The sequence below is a fragment of the Sciurus vulgaris genome, assembly GCF_902686455.1.
Source record: "Sciurus vulgaris genome assembly, chromosome: 5".
Taxonomy (NCBI): Eukaryota; Metazoa; Chordata; class Mammalia; order Rodentia; family Sciuridae; genus Sciurus; species Sciurus vulgaris.
This window is the reverse complement of record NC_136465.1, coordinates 36,788,800-36,810,213: the sequence shown is the minus strand read 5'-3', so window position 1 is coordinate 36,810,213 and position 21,414 is coordinate 36,788,800. Positions and strand designations below refer to the sequence as shown.

At 31.8% G+C, this 21,414-nt stretch overlaps 1 protein-coding gene across 1 annotated transcript in view; it reads right to left on the bottom strand.

Moving 5' to 3' along the window:
- The window catches only part of TRAPPC11 (trafficking protein particle complex subunit 11), a 47,754-nt gene that overhangs the window by 16,148 nt on the left and 10,192 nt on the right, over positions 1-21,414 (bottom strand). Inside the window, exons 6-23 of the mRNA XM_079139070.1 lie at positions 16,687-16,786; positions 16,123-16,196; positions 14,263-14,359; positions 12,400-12,533; positions 11,611-11,758; positions 10,239-10,332; positions 9,256-9,335; positions 9,077-9,155; positions 8,941-8,995; positions 8,470-8,615; positions 8,173-8,234; positions 7,918-8,050; positions 7,186-7,316; positions 3,931-4,086; positions 2,062-2,249; positions 1,614-1,762; positions 1,312-1,433; positions 639-758 (exon numbers count right to left, since the gene is read on the bottom strand). Coding sequence (XP_078995196.1) covers positions 639-758; positions 1,312-1,433; positions 1,614-1,762; positions 2,062-2,249; positions 3,931-4,086; positions 7,186-7,316; positions 7,918-8,050; positions 8,173-8,234; positions 8,470-8,615; positions 8,941-8,995; positions 9,077-9,155; positions 9,256-9,335; positions 10,239-10,332; positions 11,611-11,758; positions 12,400-12,533; positions 14,263-14,359; positions 16,123-16,196; positions 16,687-16,786 — 2,068 coding nt within the window. The remainder of the gene's footprint in view (positions 1-638; positions 759-1,311; positions 1,434-1,613; positions 1,763-2,061; positions 2,250-3,930; positions 4,087-7,185; positions 7,317-7,917; positions 8,051-8,172; positions 8,235-8,469; positions 8,616-8,940; positions 8,996-9,076; positions 9,156-9,255; positions 9,336-10,238; positions 10,333-11,610; positions 11,759-12,399; positions 12,534-14,262; positions 14,360-16,122; positions 16,197-16,686; positions 16,787-21,414) is intronic.

The window sequence follows — 21,414 nt, the reverse complement described above, 5'->3', positions numbered from 1 at the left end:
AAAAGAACAATGAGACTATTATATCTTTCAAAACAAATAACTCACATCATTGGTGAGAAATCTTAAAAAAAAAAAAAAAAAAAGAAAGTCATGTTGTTTAAAAGCTCAGGATGTAATGCCGAATACAGCTGGATTCTAATCCCAGCTGGGTTCATGATTACTAGTTGTGCAACCTCAGACAAAGCAATGTGACACCAGGCAAGTTAAATGGTCTACGTCTTAGTTTCATAATCCTCACAGGATTGTTATAAGAATTAAATGAGATAATGATATAAAGTGCTGAGACTGGCAGTCTTATCTCTAACATGCTATGGAGGCTCTGCATTACACCAGGCTATGTGAAATTTCTGACAGTATGACATGTGTCTTTCTCTCTCTCAATTAGGAAATAGTGCACATCCTTTTTCCATGTTTTTCTCTCCCAATGACTTAAAAAGCCTAGGGTTTAGAAACTGTACAATAACCAAACTATAAATTTCCAAACTGCTAGGCCTTTTTCTTTGCTGGACTGAGGACCAACTCCTAAGAAAAAGCTGAGACAACATTGCTGCCAAGACCAAGAAGATATTAACTAAAACAACACAAAAGATAGGATTGATCTATGTATAGTATTTCATACTGTTATGAAAAAGAAATACCTTGTGGCACTTGCAAACAATTTCCTTTTCTTCAACAGTTGTATTGATCAGGTAAGAAACATACACAAGAAACATCCTGGAGCCCACTGTTCCACAGCGAACATACAATGTTTTTTCCAGCTGTAACAGAGTGTTATAATTTAATATTACAGAGACTTCGACCTGATATATTCCAGCATAATAGTTCTAACTTTCAGAGTTTACTATACCAAGTGGCCAAATTCTTTCTCTTTTATAGGTTGTTACAGTATAACTAATCTAATTAATTCAAGTTCCTTCTATGAAGAACCCTGCATATACTTCCAGGGTATACTGCCCTCTCTCTCTCTCTCTCTCTCTCTCTCTTATTTATTGCCTTCAACTTCCCAATAACTTTTCGTATTTGGTTTGGAAACAGAAGTAGATTGAGAGGTTAATGCACTAAGTTACAGACAGCAGTTATTTATATAACAACTAACTCTCCATGTTAGGATCACCTGTTCTAAAATCCCTTGTATAAAAACTGCCACACATATTCTAGATATTTAAATATGTAAAATGTTCATTAATTAAATCACTTTTTAAATTCTAGTATCTGCTGTTAAAATACTCTGAAACTATCTAAAACTTGCTGTATATTTAAAATTATAGAACAGTTGATTTCCTCTCTCCAATTCCCATTGGCCAAGTTTACCTGTTCTCCTGGATGTAAGTCTCCAATAGGAATGTCAGTAAGTAAAGCAGGGTAGGACTCATCACACAGTTCTGTTCCATGAAGAGTCACATAAGTTTTCTGAGTTAAGTTCGCATCCTGTCCTAAGAGAGTAAATAAATTGGGATTTTAAGACAATGAGATTCTAAATGTTATCATAATAACCAATGCTGTGTGAAGAGCCCTATATCATACTCTCTTAAACAAATATCCTACCATTGACACCATGGCACTTTTTTAATGATGGATTTAATAATGATAAAACTTAAGAAATGAATGCTTACCTGGTTTTAAACCAGCAGTGAGTTTCACATCTCTGATCTGGGTCTTCTCATGAGATTGAACAGTCACAACCAAACAATACATTTCATTTGTCAGGGCAGGAGGCTCATGTTGCAAATGCACAGAAATGTTTGGAACTCTGGAAATGATCCTTTAAAAAGAAAGCTTAGCTAAGCAACCTTTTTTTTTTTTTTTTTAAGTATTCAAATATATTTAAAAGAAAAGAGAGCTGGGCATGGTGGTGCATGCCTATAATCCCAGTGACTTGGGAGGCTGAGGAGGATTAGAGGTTCAAGGCCAGCCTTAGCAACTTAGTAAGACTCTGCTTAAAATAAAAACTGAAAAGGACTGGGGATGTAGCTTAGTAGTAAAGCACCCCTGGGTTCAATCTCCAGTACAAATAAAAAAAGAGAATGATCTTTAATAATTTGTCTGGCAAACCAGACTTACATTGTGCTTGCCTGGATGATTATGCTGTCCCAGTGAACCTCATTGTCAGGGAGTTTAGGTCGTCTTTTGAAAGAACGTGCAGCCTGCAGGGCTTCCTGGGAGGAAGCAGCATCTCCTCCTCCTCCCTGCCAACTCAAAACTACACACCTGCCCGTCTCATTGCCCAGAACCAGGTCGACAGAAGTAATCTGAAAGAGGAAAGTGTGTCAGAAATGCCATTATATATGTTTGTCGCCATCCCCCTCAACAAAATCATCCTGAGAATGGTACAAAATTCATCAGAGACCCACAGTGTAACAGTATGCACAACACTTATTGTTATTAGAGTCTTATTCTGGCTGGAACACAGACTTACTGTACTCTGGGTTTCAACTTCATCATCTTTGAAATTTAGATCATAACCTGAATTTTAAGCCAGGAGACTGTACAATGCAGTTATGTTAATACCTAGCAAAGTACTTGACTTTATGGATGCTCAATTAGTGGATGCTGAAGAAATAAATATTTCAGTAACCACTGATATGACTACAACCTAGTTTCTAATTTCACAAATATTTTTCCTGAAAATATTTGTAGTACTAGCAGTGAAATGTTTTATAATTTGAATAAATGTTCTTTTCAACTAAATGCATTACCAAAATGACTCAAAATATAATTACTGATTATGATTTATATGTGGTAGGTTTCCCCAGTTATCATGTAAAAAATGAAATATGAAATACATCAAATTTAGTTAAATCAGGAAGGACTTTTATAAAATGAATGAGCAAAAGCCTCTGGGACTGGGGTAATAGCTCAGTAGTACAGCACTTACCTAGCATGTACAAGGCTCTGGGTTCAATCCCCAGCACCATAAAACAAATAAACAAAATGCTCTCTGGTTAATGATAAAACCAACAGCTTCATAGAAATTGTTATAGAAATATTGGTAGAACAACCCATGTACTATCTATTTTAACAATGGCCCCAAGTTTAAAATAGCTAATCATTCTCATTCAAGTCATGAGTACATACTTACTTTGTGCTAACCACTATCCTAAGCAATTTACAAATCTGATCTAAACCTCATGAAACCTGAAGGTGTAGGTGACACTATGATCCCCACTTTACAGATAAATACAGAAACAAAGAGGTTAAGTAACTAACTGCCCAGCGTCAGAAGCTAGCAAGCTGAAGAGTCAGAATTTAAGGCCATACAGTTTGGCTCCAGAGTGTATGTTCACATAAAACATTACTTACATCATATATTTCTGAAGGTCTTTCTAATTATCAATATTAAGTCAATCTTTTAAAATATTAATCACTGCTTTTTCTTTAACTATATGCAATCAGCAATGTTTAAACACTAAAAAGAAATTTAGTCTTAATTATATTATGCAAGATATACTTGCTATATTATACAATATATACTGTTTGAAATTTCTTAAGTGATTATGTAGTCATTAAGAAATGAGACTGGTCTTATGTACTAACATGAAATGATATCTAATATACATTATTAAGTGAAAAAAGTAACTATAGTATTATGTACATATTGTCCAATTTTTTATTAGTCCTTTTCAGTTATACATGATGAGTCAATTTTGACAACATATTTAGTCAATTTATACAGCATATTTATACAAACATAGAGTATATCTTATTCTAACTACTGATTTTTCAGTTGAAAAAAAATTTTTCACTATAAATATATTCACAGAAAAATGTCTATAAGGAAACCTACCAAACTCCCCTGAATGATTTTCCTTGGGAAATTCAGGTGGAAAATTTTTATTTTTTATTTAGAAAATTATGTATTATTTAAATTGTTTGACATAAACACACTGCTTTTAATTAAAAATATTTTTAATTAAAACTCTCATAACTAACCTCAATTTTCTTTCCCACATCTTCAGTTTTTGCAACAAATTTAAATAACAATTTTCTTGTTTTACCAGGAACTAAACACATCTTCCCTTGGGTCAAATTTTCCAAAACTTCACTTGCTTTAGATGCTTCTTCTATTACACAGAACTGGTTGTATTCCTGAAAAAGAGGTTAGCAAATGTCACCATTTTACAAAGGTCAAATGCCAGCTGTTTTGCTAGCACTAAATACCAAGTGATTTGGAGCTAGAAGCATTATAATGGGTTATTAATAAAAGGAAGTATTTTAATGCTAAATTTAGGCACTTACTTCCTGATACCATAAGAAAAAACAGTTCATTACATACATCCTGGTTTCTGCAAATGTTTAGATACCCCTTTTGTAGAGAGAGAGACAAACGTGATCTTTGTTGCACCAATGCCAGGCAACAAAGAGCTTCTTAAAGAGCTTACTTTCCACATGGCTTCTGAGACACTACACTGTCTCATGCTCTCATCCTCTTTGGTTACTTTCTGGTTTTCACTCAAAGGCCTTTATTCTTTACCTGGTCCCTTGAATGCAGGGGTCTCAAACGAGTTTGGGTCCTTGGCTTTCTTTCAGTTCTGTTGTTTTCTCTTTATGTTTACTTCATTGGTAAGTTGGTTCATTTCCACATATTCTGTACCTTTGTGCTAAAATCTCCCACAGAAAAATTATGGTAGCCTGTCCTATTTCCTTAACTATAGACTTAAAGTCATGATTGTCTAGAGAATAAAATCCCATCTCACCTAAGTCAGCACATCCCAAACCTAATGACTGAAAGTCTCTCTTCCTTCCCAGAAGAAAATATTTCTCACAAATGGATAAACGGAGACATCTTTTTTTTTTTTGGCGGGGCGTGGGGTGGGCAGGGATTGAACTCAGGGGCACTAGACCACTGAGCCACATCCCAAACCCTATTATGTATTTTATTTAGAGACAGAATCTCACTGAGTTGCTTAACACCTCTTTTGCTGAGCCTGGCTTTGAACTTGAGATCCTCCTCCTTGGCCTCCAGAGCCACTGGGATTATAGGCATGCATCACTGTGCCCGGCAAACAGAGACATCTTTCATGCATGGATCTGCAGAATTGCCGTTCTCATCTATTCAATAAACATCAAGAGCTTCCCAAGAACCACCCTCTATCCCAGATGAATTACCTTCATAAGACTTTCTTACATAGTTCAATTTTTATACATTTCCCTAAGACTTTCATTTCTAGTCTATGCTTATAAAACTTAAGTATTCTACTCTTTTTTCTTATGATTTCCATCTTGAATTTCAAATAAAGTATATTCAGAATATACTCTAACTTTTAAAACTTGACATTCTACTGTAGCATTTTTATTAACTTATAATTATGGAAGTAGTTTGTATTTCTTGTTAAAAAAAAAAAAATAAAAAAGAAAGACACAAGAAATGGAATAGTAGGATATTAAGGAAAAAGTAAAATAAGAGTCCCTAAAGTGAACCTCTAATATCAGACTTAAGAGTATTTCATGATGGGAAAAAAAGAAAGAAAAATAAAAAAAGACCTATCCTTGTGGAACTATGATTCCAATAAGAAAAACAAGTAATTGCCAAATGATTACACATACAAGGCGAAACCATGGCTGTCACTATTATTATAAAGGGCTGTGAGAGACTTGCTAGGTCTATCTCCTGACCTTTATTCATCCTATCCACATTCCTTATTCTCTCTTTTCACTCAAGAATTCAGATTTATCTATTTTTAAATGCCTCTTGTATCTTATATCTCCATTCCCACCACTAGAATCCTGATCCAAATCCTCATACTTCATACCTGGGTTAATACAAACAGCCTCTAATCAGTTTCCATAACATCATATCTTTCCCTCTATTTTGCTACTACAATGGAGTTTTTTAGACATAAATTCCATGCCCTTGCTTCAATATTCTCAAACCAATTAGAAGAAATCCCTGGGTAAGAGTCTGAAATTAAATAAAATAAGCTGATTTTCAGGCAACCTAGGTCTATCTAACCATTTGTATTAAAGACATTTCTCAGTTTATATGAATCAAACTATATTAAAACAGATAATGCCCTTTATTACCATTCAATAAACAGAACACAGATAAAAGAACAATTAAATACATAAATCTCAAATGACTTCTATTTATTCATCAGTCTATCTCTGCTTAACTCTTCAAAACTCCTGTACACCACCAGGCCTTATTTCCCACCACCCACCCTTAAAAACTCTCTGGTCTATCGAGGTCACTGTCTTGACTTATGCATACATACAGAATGTGCACTTGTGCTCCCTGGCACTGTGTTCTCATTACCAAACATGTTCTCTTTTCATCCTCTTATACCTATCATCTTCATTCTTGGAAATTCCTCCCTTTTCTTGACATGCCTAATATAACTATAATTCTAGTTTGTACTATACAATTCAATCGTCTCTATGTGCTTGGGCAATCTGTGAGTCAGTCCTGGTCCCTGCCCCCAAATGCTTACATTATAATGGGGATGATATTCTACACTCTTTCAGGTTCAGAATACTATTATGACTCTCAATAAATGCTTATTGGTTAAAGGCTCAATATACTTTTGGGGAGCACAAAAGAATATTATCCATTAAATGAGTTTGTAAATGAGATAGCTGGAATGTAATCAAGTACTTGACTTTATTATATCACATTCAAATATGTTCAAATGAAAGAAATGTATGATCCCATTTCTTCAAGGAAAAAAAGTTATTTAAACATGCATGTATGAAAAATATCTAGAATATTCAAGAAGTTAACAGAGAGAATCTCCAAGAGGATGGAATTGGAAGATTATACATTTATACATGTACTTTTTACTTTCTAGCCATCTATTCCATTTTAACTTTTTGAATATTAAACAGGTATTTGTTCTATAACCCCACGTTAACAACATTTAAATAAAAGTGGAAGCAAATGAGTTTGAGAAAATTGATTATATTCATTCTGAATCTTATTTAAAATTCAAATTATACATAATAAAAATATACACAAAGAATTTTTAATATTTCATAAACAAGAAGTGAAAATAAAGAGTAGGAAAAGTATAATACTTGACTTGCTAGAGTTCAGAAATATAAATACATTTATATTACAGAGCTTACTAAAGTTACTTATTACTGTGAAACCATTAAGACCTAAAATTCACTAAGTTCATTTTATGTAATTAGAAAATGCAAGCTATAATAATAAACACACAATAAAAACACATTAAAAAGTACTATTACCTGATTATTAAAGCTGACACAGAGTTTGGAAAACCTAATGGGATGTGGACAATCAGCCTTCAGATAAATATCAAACTGAACAGGAACATCAACATGAAAACTTGGGGCATGAAACTTGGCTTTGCATTGTACTAGAAGTCAAACAAAAAGAGCTGAGTTACCCACTATCAGACACTCAAGACCCACACACATTATTCTATGAATCACATTCACTCCTCAGAAAAGACATGTCTACATTCTTACTGATTTCTTACTTAAGGTATTTTACAGACTGCTGCACTTAGGACAGTTTATATAACAGCCATAAATGTAGTTCGCTTTTTAAAAATGAACGAAAGTTAAATAAGTTTCAAAGCCTTCTTTAATTTTAAAATCAGTATTGCCTCTAAAATGTCAAGATTTTAAAGTGAAAAGAACATTTTATGATTAACTTATGTCAGAAGACCTGACTAGACATTAAAGCATAAACCTTTTAAGTAACTGCCTTTTCAGATAATGCCTGAAGTACAAAAATGAACAAAGTATGTTTTAAGACATAAGTCAAACATTTAATATCTTGATTATCTCCATAAGACATTTAGGAGAAATTTTTTTAAAATCACAACTTATCTATAAAACGATTGCACTTTGAAAATTCTTTCCAGACTTTTATATTTATTATTCTATATCTATTTATTTTGTAGAAAAAAGGATGATTTCCCTAAAATAATATTTCAGATGCTGGTGACCTACCAAAGGGCACAAAGTCCTGTACTCCTATTGTGAAGACATTGCTGCCGGCCAGAGAAACTCGGTCTGCCCACAGCTTCTGAGCAGTTTTCACAGCTAAGACATCACAGTCAGGTTCAGGATCTGGAATTTCATTCTGCACCAATACAGAGTTAAACATTTGTTCAACTAGTTGAAAAAACATATAACTATATTAAAATATAGATCTAGGTATACATATCCCTGTTAACACATCTTACACAAAGAATTCCAACCTACCATTAAAACGTTTATGAGGTTTTTTTCTATACGAGATTTCTGATCGTCTTTCAGAGTTGAAGCTAAAATGAAGCAATAAAATTAAAACTATAGATAGGCAAGTAAGTTTACTACCTTGCTTAATGGTTCTATAATAATTTAGAGAAAATACTTCTTCTAAGATGACTAAGCACAATGACTTACACATAATATAAGTACTACTAAATATTTGAGACTGAATTGTTCTTCCAATTAAAAAGCTTAATGATGTGAAATAACTCTGTAGATCGGAATTTTACTGAAAGAACATCACACTACCTCTTCCAAGGAGTTCTAGGGAATAAGTAATGTAATCCTTTAATTGGGCCATAAGGTAGGAACATTTCAAAGCTGTAGTCAATATAGATGTGAGCAGAGTCCACCATCCTTCACTCCGATAATCACACATCACATAATCCAGCAATCTAAGGGATGACAAGAAGGCACACTGAAGAACTTCACAAGAAGGGTTCGAAGAGTTCTTAGAGATAATAAAAAGTGCTTTTTCTCATTTTATATAAATGTAAGAAAATCCACTGAGATACAGGTATTTTTCACACTTATTTAAACCTCAGGTTTCCTAAAACTCTGAAAAAGATAGTGCTAGGAGAAGGCACTTGAAAAAAATACCACAGAAATGGAATATAATAGAAATACAGAAATAATAAATCCTTCAATATAAATTTCTATTTTTATTTACTGTAAGGTAATCAAAATACTTGTTAAAAATAAATAGTAAATAAGACTCACTTCAAAGCTTTGGTATAATCCTTTGCATAGTAATATTCTTCTCCCATTTGAACCACTATGAAGGAAAAAAAGATTTATGTATGTAATTTAAAATTACTCAAAATTACATGAATTATGGCATGTTATGGATACATACTTAGATGACTTTTCATTCTTGGACATTTATACTTTTTGAACTGTGCAACAGCATTGCTCAGGAGAGTTATTATGATTTCCTGTTTGAAAAGACAGAACATGTGAAACATTTAAATAATCTCATTTTCCTTAAATGATGTAAAAAATAGTTTATATTTAGGGGAAAAAACAACAACTCACAGAGTGAACAACATTTCTCTCCTTCAGCTGAATGGCAAGAATTCCCACCTTCTCTTTTTCAGGATCAGAAAGATCAAAACCTGTGTAAGATGAGACGCAACCCATTTTAGACAGCTCATTTAACTTAAATCTTCACATAAACATTGTATGTGTACACTCCTTGAGTCCTTTACTGTAATATAATGTACTTAAGATTCTCAACTATTCTAGACTCTTAGAGATTCTAAAGCAGCTTTATTAACATAAAAACTTCTTTGTGATCTGTTCTGCAGAGAACATTACTGAGCTCAGTGTTCTTTTACTTAGTGGAATCAACTATCTTAAGAGTACTATTCATATCATCCTCTACACATTCTCTATAAAGATCAAAGTATATAATTTCTTAACACTTAAGACAGTCACCAATGTAGATAATTTTTGTTTTGTTTTGTTTTCTGGTACCAGGGATTGAATTCAAAGGGGCTTACCCACTGAGACACATCCTCAGCCCATTTTATTTTTTTAGAGTCAGGGTTCTATTAAGCTGCTTAGGGCCTTGCTAAGTTGTTAAGAGTGGCTTTGAACTTGTGATCATCCTACTTCAGTCTCCCAAGCCACTGGGATTATAGGGATACACCATGGCACCCAACTTATAAATTATTTTAAAGGTGATACAAGTTAATGTTGTCTTAAAAGGTCAAATTAATTATTAAAGTTAACTGGAATTAAAATGTTTCAATAGTCAACAATGGCTTATTGTGTCATTTAACACAACAGATGTCCAAATCTTTTAATCACATCAATATCTTTAATTAAAAGTGACCTATGATATAGTGATACAAACAAATCTAAAATCTAAAAAGAAATCTGAAAAAAATGTTTCAAAAGCATATATTTTAATTTCAACAAAAATTTTCCACTGGCTATATTAAGCATAAGAAATCATAATAGCTACCTCTGCCTTTTGAGATTGAGAAAAAAGTGATGGAAGGAAAAATATTTACTTAGTATTCCTTGTCGCCATGGTCTTTGTCCATAAAAGTCAAGAACGCCTGTTTGTGTTTCTAAGGGATCAGGATTGGGATACATTACAGAAGCCTGTAAATTAAAAACCAAACTTAAATAAGAGTTATGTATTATTCCATCACAAATGGACTCTAGCACAATCTGACTGAATAAGTTTTCACAAATACATCAAACACACATTCAACTATCACAGTTGTGACTATCTTAACATGAATTTAATTTTAACAAAATTCAAATTAAAAATAAGTTTCATCTAACATTTAGAAAATCTTATAAAAACTGAACAAATCAATCTAATTTTAACAAATGATTTCACAGCAACTAAAGTCTTTATATTTTCTTTTTATCTTTGCTATAATAAACCAGTAAAAAAAAACCCTGCAAATTGTTTGATATTTATTCCATATGTATAAATATTCTCTGTGTACAAAAACATTATTCTGAGGAGTTTTAAAGACACAATTTTCTTATCACTTCTGTATTAGTGCTGGTATTGGGGAGAGTGGTATTTTTGATAGCAGAATCGGCAGATTTACACTGCTTTTTTTCTTTATAACTTTTCTCTTGGAAACCAAAATGCAATATAAGTGCATTCTTATGAATGAAAAACCCAAAAGCAAAGGATAAAAATTTAAATTATATCTAAACCTATTATCACTTGTTTAAAAGTAGACATTATTTTTATAGATTTTTATACAAAAATTTGTTACTGACTGGAATAATTTTTCAATGAAATACAATCTGTGCATTTCACCATATCATTATTCTTCTAAACAACAGATATTCTTGAGAATAAACATATTTTAGTTAGAATAACATACTTCAACAAATTCCCTATAGTTGTTCATCTTATTTCAATTTTACATTATAATTAATACATCTATGAGAACTTAAACTTGCTACTTATCTCTGAGAATCTATTATCTGCTATGGATTTCTGAAAATAAAGTTCTGGGTCAAAGGATATGTATATTTTTAAAGCTTCTCAAATTTTTTGATGTAAATGTCACTTTTAACATTCCAGTGAATATCTGCCAATGCCCGGTCCTTCTTTTCTTAATACTCCTAATTTTAATCACCTTTTAAAATACTGTGTTCAAACTATAATATGCCAAAGTTTAAAAATATATGTAATACAGTTATGAATCATATGTAAACAGGAAAACTTCCACTCAATTCACAGATAAAAACAAAGTGAACTAAAAAGTCGTAATTCCTAAAATAATGAAAGATTAAAATATTATATTCAAGATTTGGAAACAAATTATAATACTAATCAGTTCTAGCTTCTTTCAAGGGAAGATTAATAAATTTCCTAAATGATAGATAACACAGGAGTTGGTAACTTACTTCATGGTTGCAAAGGGTTTTTGCATGTTGTTTCCGCTCCTGAGCATAATAGGCTGCCTGCTGATAATAGAAACCAGGATTCTGAGTTTGAATAGCTGTTAACCCTAACTTAATAGCTTCATCAAATAAATCTCCAAAGGCCTGGAATCTTTAAAAAAAAAAAAAAATCAAGAAATAAAAAAGAATGCAAAAGCAGTTTACTTCCAGTAATTAATTCTTGCTGGGAACTATAACCTCAATACCTTGTACTAAAATGCTATTGATTAACAGTTAAAATTTGTAATAATTTCTAGTGTGTGAGACTAATATACACCAATTTTAAGGTTACAGACAAATTCTGCATTTAAGTCATCTCTTCTTCACTAAAAAGTCTACAGATATACCATCAAACTAGATCTCAACATAGTTTTCACCACTCAAAATACAACCAAGTTTCTAAGAACAATTTCCTTCTAGCAATTTTTAAACATAAGCTCAAACGGCAAGCTCTATGACAGTAGGAGTTTTGTTTTGCTCACTCCTGTATTCTATGGATATAGACACCCAGCAGAAACCAAATGAATGTATGTTGAATGGAAAAGACAGTACCATGAATTAAATGACTTCTCTTAAGAACCAATAATATACATATTATTACCAGAAACACACTTATATCATATCATTAAAAAAATACTTACTGGAAAAAAAAAAACCTAGTTCAGTTTAGAACCAAAATCCACACTAATTCCATTTTTCCAAACCCCATATATTATTTTTTACAACATTCTAGAAGTACAATTTAAAACATACTGTTTAGACATCCATGCAGCATGCTCAAAAGACAATTCCGCACTTCCAATTTTTTTCTTACACAAGTCGATGTGTTTTCGGAATTGAGCAATTGCATCCAATGGGGTATTGTGTTGAAAACACAGCCTACAGATCTGCAAAATGTAAAAATCAACCCCAAAATAAGGGGGGAAATCAAAAGACAAATTCACTTAGAAACATGTAACGTTTTGAGAATAACTTTAAAAAGACTACAGAATTTCCTTCTCTAAAGTGCTTTGCAATATAAATTATTTTCTTCACAAAAAAGGTTATGCTAAAAGGAGAGGGTAAGTCCCTTCAAGGAATCAAGTACAATATTATAGTACTTATATTGAACTTATTCCATACCTTAGAAAAGCTTTTCAAAAATATGAAATAATAATAAAAAATTATACCCAATTATGCCCAATGAAGAACATAAAGATGGGCTCAAGTAAAATATGTTCAACAGGCAATTGAGAAAGAATAGATTGACATTCAGTTTTAGAATTGTCAGAATGCTAAAGATTTTCTGTAGCACAAAGTGCAGTTACCTTCATAAGAAACAAGGATTATAGAAATTTTCAAAACCTTTTTGCCTGGGATGTTTTTTCAAAATGATACAATCTATATGTATTTGGGGTAAGAGAAAAAAAAAGAATAATTAAAGCCTCAAGTAATTTTCATATGCTTATTACAATTTTCAATTTTATTTTTTAGAAATAAAGGAATATATGAAAAGTTAAGTCTCTTATCCATTTCTGTCCTTTAGACATCTAGTTTCCCTTTCCAGAGGCAACATGTTTCTGGCATATGCTTCCTAGTATATTCTACACACAGACAAGCATGTGTGTGTTTATATACATGAACTAATATACTATCAGCACTGCATAAGACCCACTGAGTTATGTTTCAGTTTTCTCACCCAACAATATCTTAGGTATCTTTTTTTTGTGTGTGGTGCTGGGGATTGAACCCAGGGCCTTGTGCATGTAAGGCAAGCACTCTACCAACTGAGTTACATCCCCAGCCCTTAGATATCATTTTATATCAACATATTAGAGCCATCTCCTTCTTAATAGATGTATAAAGTTCTACTAGAGTTATAATTTATATTTATATAACTAATCACTTACTGCTAGTTTGTTCCCAATTGTCTCCTATTAGAAGATGTAACAAGCATTCATAGATGTGATTTGCAAGTGTTAGCATATATATCAAATAAACTTCTGGAAATGTAATTGCTATGTCAAAGGAAATGTTCACTTTAAGTCTACACAATCACTGCAAAAATATTCTCTACAGAAGCTGTACAAATTACACTTACACTAATAATCAATTAAAGTATTTGCTCACACATTACCAACTTAATGCCAGACTTCTTTTCAAAGATGAATTTGGAAAATTAAAAGCAAACACCACCCCATATTTGTCTGCTGAGAGAGGGAGAGCTATCACTATCATGTACAATCTTAAAATGCTCAAACAACAGTTATAAAAGTTTCCTATAGGGTGAAGAGATATACCTTTTGCACAGTTGTGTCATTAAATCAAGAAAGGCTTATATAGTTCTAATATGTTGCATCTTTTAAAATTCAGTAATATAAGTAATTTTCTTTTTACTAACCCCTGTTCCCACTCAAAACCAAACACCAAAAAACTCCCAACCAGTACCTAAAAAAGCACAACCATTACTATTAGGCTGCTAAGAATCAAGATCCTTCTTGAATAAAAGGATATAAAAAAGGAGAGCATCATTAATCGAACACCAACTTCTCAGAGTAAGAAACTAATTTTGATTTTCCAATTTAAAAAAGACAATATTTAAGATAAATTTCCTGTACTTGGAAGTAGAAGCATTACCTTGTAATTTATAAATCCTGCCATGGTCTTGATTTCCAGAATATTAGTTTCATGAGCTCTCAATTCATGTACAAGATTATAGGCAGTCCTATAATTCCTTATATAAACATGAGGAAGGGGGTTAATTATGATATAAATTAATTTTAAGATTCCTAAAAACAAAATTATTATAAAGAAGAGATAATATTTATCCAATATTTAACTCTTAACAGCTCAATAACAGCATATACATATTGATCTCCAATGTTCTGAAAAATGATCTATTGATTAATAATATATTTGAGAGGAATCAATGACTTTCACAAAGAGCAGAACTATTTCCTGTATATTGTTCTGTCATTAACATCCATCATTAACCAATGGAAAACAAGTTGACAAATGAAAGTTACTTAGCTATACTGAAAAATGAGCATTCTGTCCAAACAATACATGTTTAAAAAAGTATCATTACAAGCTTTTCAAACAAAATTGCATTAGCAAAGGTGACATCAAGACATAACACAGGTCAACAACTTTTTAACTCCAAGTACTTGCACAGGTTAAGGATAGCACTGATCTCAGGCCGAGGCTGGAGAGGAGGGGAAATGTCCCTATTAGGGTGGCTGATGCAGAAGGAGAGTGGAGGTGAGAAAGGAGAGCCCTGTTGGAAAGGGGCTACCCTAAGATGGAAAGCAATGAGAAAATCGCAAAACAGGCTGCTCCACAGCAAAAAGTGTACTCTTAATTCGTCCAGGTAAATTTTTTTCTTCTGGGGATTATTTTTTGAAAATATTTTTTTAATTGTAGATGGACACAATATCTTTATCTATTCATTTATTTTTTGATAATGAGATGCTGAGGATTGAACCCAGTGCTTCATACATGCAAGGCAAGCGCTCTACCACTGAGCTACAGCCCCAACCCTTGAGAATTATTTTTTAATAGACCTGAAATTGAAGGTTTTTAACATCATTCTTCATTGATGTTAAAATTCAATGGTTTTTAATGTCACCTATAAAAATAAGCTAAATGAAAGCCAGTTATAACCATATGAAGTCATTAAGATTCAGAGAACACAGGTGCTCAGCACCTCAATAGTAAATAAAAATAAGATACATATACAATATTCTTATGACTAACAGAGTTTTAAAATTTACTTCTATTTTTCTCCATCTCCTTAATTACAGAATAATTGGGGTTTTTTGCCTCTTTTATACTGTCACTGTCAATTAAAAAAACTGAGTCAAAGTTACAAAAAGAGGCTTTTTCATTAAGTTGTGACTGGTAAAAATAAAAGATAAAATGCTTGGCCTCTATCAACACATTGACAACTAATCTCGAAGAATTTAGGCAGATCCTTCTACATGGAAAATGATGTTACTGATGAGTATTATAAACTAAAAAAAAAAAAAAAAAAAAAAAAAATTTAAAATTAAAAAAATAATATCACAGATGACTGGAAAAAAAAATACAATAAACCACAAAAAAATCCATAACCTGACTTAAATAATATTTAGCATTTATTTTACTTTGGAAGTCAGTCTTTTAACACTAAAATTCCACTGAATAAGCAAATGAGAAAACAGGAAGATAGGGGAAATTTTAACACTATTTCTTTAGATCAGGAAGTTTAATTAAATTAGACCAGAAAGCTTTATAACACTCTGAAATTTACTTCCAATAATGAAACAGAAAAAAAAATTTTTAAATCTCATATTATATTACATGAATTTCTGGACAAACTAAATATTAAATACTTGAATATAATCAATATAAACATTTTAAAATTAATTCAAGTTTGGCTTAGACTCAAATTACCATTAATATGTTATAATTAACATGAAGACAAGAAAAATTTAGTTTGAAAACTTAGAAACTTACTTCAGAGCATTTTGTGTATCTTGTTTCAACTCACTGAAGAAAGCTATTTTAAACTGATGTCTAACAAATAAAAGCTGGAAAGAAAAGGATGAAAGAAGCACTATTAAATACATATTTTAAAATGTGAAAATTATAATAATGTTTATTACTAGGAAACATTAAAGTATAAAGGAAAATTCAAAACTAACATTAAATAATTATTCCAAAAAACAAGAATATAGTTAAAAAGTCTATAAAATTCTATCTTTAAGAACTTTTTAAGGGGGCTGGGGAGATAGCTCAGACAGTAGAGTGCTTGCCTTGTAAGCACAAGGCCCTGGGTTCGATCCCCAGCACCCAAAAAAAAAAAAAAAACTTTTTAAGGGCAAGGAGTTTAAAAACAAATTTTAAGGGCAAAGACTTTCATTTTAAAACAAGTTAGATTTTAAAAGGTTTAAAAAAAACTTGAGAAGTACTAAAGCCATTTAAGATATAAAAGTATTAAAGATAAGTAATAAGCACCTTAAAAAAATTAATAATGAAAAATGTGCTTTAGAATGCCTCTGTTATTAAAAAAATATGTACCTGGTGTGTTGTTTTATTCAAGAATTCTTTATGAGATTTCACTCTTCTAATCTCAGTGTAGTAATAAGTCTGTGCATGTTCATAAAAGGCATTTTCTAATCTGTTATAAAAAAATATAAATATTAAAGTTATTTTAAACCAAACTCTTCAAGATTCGTATTTGTAAGACCTGAAAGTAAAATCCCGACAGAGATAAGTCTATTTTACTTCATAATGACTGAGATAAAAAAAATAAAGTGAAGCAAAGTACAACCTGAATTCCTAGACAAAAAAGTTAAAATTAAGAACTTCCCAAAAAGTCATTTTACAATTATTTATAATATAAGATATAACTGATAAAAAATAACCTCCCCTAATTTATAAAAATTAGGTAATCTCTAAGATTATTTTCACTACTATTTTATAATTTTATAGTAGCTTGAAAAAAATATCCTATACCCAAATAGATTTCAATTTTTTGTGTGATTTTAATTTCAGTGCTTAAAAGGATAATAAAACTAGTCGGCACCATAGTGCACACCTGTAATTTCTGGCTTGAAAGGCTGAGGTAAGAGAATCAAGAGTTCAAAGCCAGCCTCAGAAAAAGCTAGGCACAAAGCAACTCAGTGAGACTCTGTCTCTAAATAAAAATACAAAAAAGGGCTGGGGATGTGACTCAGTGGTCGAGTGCCCCTGAGCCCAATCCTTGGAAAGAAAAGGGGATAAGAAAACTAATGAGGGGAAAAACTAAAAATGATAACTGGCAAATGAAAAGAAAAAATAACATTAGTGTGATTTAAATCCTCATTCATTGTATAATTTTGAGATTACATAAGAATGACAACAAGAAATTCTAACCAGAGAACTATAAACCAGTTAACTAGTTAAACTTTTTTTGAGAGAATAAATGCACATCAGGAGTATCTGCCCAGGGCATGGAAGAAAGCTAGAATTCACAGTCAGATAAAAGATGAACTTCAAGGTTTTTCCTCATCAGAATAAACAGAATTTGAACCTATATTCAAGGGGTTTAAATATACATGAGAAAAATGGATGAAGAAAATAGAAAACACGAGTTCAAATTTTAAAAATCAGATATTATATTTTAATTAAACTTTCTAGGTTAAGATTTTCTATTTTTAAAAATATAGATTAAAATTTTAAAATATGAAAATAATTAAAATTAAGATTCTACCTTGAACCAAATAATGTTTGAAGGAATATATTAAATTAACCTATCAAAGTTTTATAAATAAGAATGATAAGGCTTTGACATTTAGATCATCTAATTTTATGGTAGCCAGAAATATGTATATAGGTCATTCTCAATGATTAACAAAACAAAACCAATTAGTATTATTAGAGTATCTCATAAATATCAAGCTTATTTTAGTTTTTAAGTTGGCTGTGTTCTCAGAGATAAACATCTATTAAATGTTAATAAAGAGAACTGAGAGCAAGTAGGCCTGACAGGACCTCTGATTTCCTTTAAATTTTGTTCTGCGGAATCAAATCCTCCCTCCCTTTAAATATAACCAATTAAACAGTTACAGATCTATGTCTGGAATAGGTAAATATTGTAAAGCTTTCACTTTCTAAGTTGTACACTTCTATATTATTTGAGGATTTTCTTTTTTGGGGAAAAATACATAACCAGTTTCAAAAACCATAAGTAAATAAATGATATATCAAATCAACAAAAGAGGGACTATTGAAAAGACCATTTCTTTTAGTAAGTATTTAAAACTTATGCTTTTAGGGTAATATCAAACCATTAGAATGTTTTGGGGGAGGAAACAGACACTGAATTTCTTTGCTCTAAAATAGAAAAGTCAACCAATTGTCTTTTCAGTTAGTGATTTAAACTGGCTGAATTCTAACTATGCATGCTTTTCTATGATGTTCCTTTGTCCCCCAGATAATCATTACTTCCTTCCCTCTCATCTAAACTTTCAAATAAAGTTACAGGTCTTCCTCCCTTCCCTAAAGCCTTCCCTGGACACATCTATCCATTTGTACTTTGAAATCCTGTAGGATTACAAACTATGCAGAATTTATACTTGCAATGCTCTATGATATTTAACATAAATGTTTTTGGTCTCAATAATTAAATTAGCTCCTTCCTAAAGGGAACCCAATGATTTGTTTTGAACTAAATACACACACATACATAGACATAAAACACACACACGATCTAGCTTTAATCTTAAAACTAAGTGTATTCTACCAAATAATTTAAAATGTTGATTTTAAGCAGTTCCTTACTCTAGCCATTTATCAGAAAATAAGTGGTATACACTCAGCAAATTTCACATGAAGATCACCTGAGTCCATTTTTCACTATCGCTGCATGAGCCTATCAATTAAGCATAATTTTTAGAGTACACAAACATTATCTTAACCATTACAGCTGTACTTGGAAAAGCTCTCACTCACTCCAGCAAACAGAGCTATCTGTTTTCAGATGAAGAACATTCAAGCTTCCTAACTATACATGTAGATTTAAATCTACAAGAAAAGGCCTTCCTAAATTTTGTAAACTATGCAAAATCATCTCATAAGTTCAGGGAATAAAAGGAGGACTACTCTATATTTAAAAGGAAATTATTATTGAAAGTAGATCCTGGGTTAAAGCTTGAAATCAGAGGGAGTAAGAAGAGAAGAAGCAAGAATAACAAGTGCCTGGCACTACTTACATCCTTCATTTCTCCACCACCTTTTCAAAAGGGGGACAGAAGGGAGAGTTGAATATTGCTTTTATTGGTCCACCCATGAAAATGCTTACAGCAATCCCAATTCTTAAAGTATGGAAAGGTAAAGACCAGATCCCAAATCTAATTGCCTGGATGTATATTATCTCTGTATATTTTAGATTTTTAGTGAGTTCCAGACCCTCAAAACTATTTTAAAATGTCACAGACATCATTACCCTATGTACATGTATGATTACATGTATGGTGTGAATCTACATCATGTGCAAGCATAGAAATGAAAAGTTGTACCCCATCTGTGTATGGTGAATCAAAATTCAGTATGTAAAAATTAAAAAAAAAAAAAAAACTGAGAACACCTGAAAAGGCTACATAAGGAACAGTAATTACCCTCCCTGACCATGGAAAGGATGAAGGTGTATTCTGGAGAGAATGAAGAGCAGAACACAAGACGTGGATCAGAAGACAAGCTAATGGTAAGGATGTGTTACTAAAACAGAGAGAATTAAATAAAATTCTGCGCATAGACAAAAAAATGTCTTAAACTAGTCAAAAATTTGTTTCAAGTACTTTTAAGAATTTAGACGATAATAACGAAGATGATAATTATGAGGACAGCAAATACTTATATGGAGCACACTTTTATATTGATCTCAGGAAAAAAAAATCACAATCAATGAAAAAGATTTCCAAATGACCATTTTTGTCATGTACTCTCTGTATCTCTGTAACACAACTTTCCTCTAATAAGCATCTGCTTTTTTACTCATTATTAAAATGTCTTGTTTTAAAAGAAACAATTGGAAATATTAACAAAATAAATAGTTGGTTCTTTGAAAAAATAAAATTGATAAACCCTTAGCCACACTAACAAAGAGAAAGAGGGAGAAAACTCAAATTACTAAAATTCGGAATGAACAAGGAAATATCACAACAGACACGAGTGAAATACAAAACATACTTAGAAGCTATTTTGAAAATCTATACTCCAACAAAACAGAAAACCTCGAAGACATCAACAAGTTTCTAGAGACATATGAATTACCTAAAATGAACGAGGAGGACATACACAACTTAAATAAATCAATTTCAAGCAATGAAATAGAAGAGGTCATCAAAAGCCTACCAACAAAGAAAAGTCCAGGACCAGATGGGTTCTCAGCCGAATTCTACAAAACCTTTAAAGAAGAGCTCATTCCAATACTTCTCAAAGTATTCCATGAAATAGAAGAGGACGGTACCCTCCCAAACTCATTCTATGAAGCCAATATCACACTGATACCTAAACCAGACAGAGACACATCGAGGAAAGAAAATTTCAGACCAATATCCTTAATGAACATCGACACAAAAATTCTCAACAAAATTTTAGCAAATCACATACAAAAATATATTAAAAAGATAGTGCACCACGATCAAATGGGTTTTATCCCAGGGATACAAGGTTGGTTCAACATCCGGAAATCAATAAATGTCATTCACCATATCAACAGACTTAAAGTCAAGAATCACATGATTATTTCAATAGATGCAGAAAAAGCACTCAATAAAATACAGCATCCCTTCATGTTCAAAACACTAGAAAAAATTGGGGTAGTGGGAACATTCCTTAACATTGTAAAGGCCATCTACGCTAAGCCCATGGCAAATATCATTCTAAATGGTGAAAAACTGAAAGCATTCCCCCTAAAAACTGGAACAAGACAGGGATGCCCTCTTTCACCACTTCGATTCAACATCGTCCTTGAAACTCTAGCCAGAGCAATTAGACAAACCAAAGAAATTAAAGAGATACGAATAGGAAAAGAAGAACTCAAACTATCCCTGTTCGCTGATGACATGATTATATATTTAGAGGAACCTGGAAATTCCACCAGAAAACTTTTGGAACTCATAAGTGAATTCAGTAAAGTGGCAGGTTACAAGATCAATGCTCATAAATCCAATGCATTTTTATACATAAGTGAGGAATCCTCAGAAAGAGAAATTATGAAAACTACCCCATTCACCATAGCATCGAAAAAAATAAAATACTTGG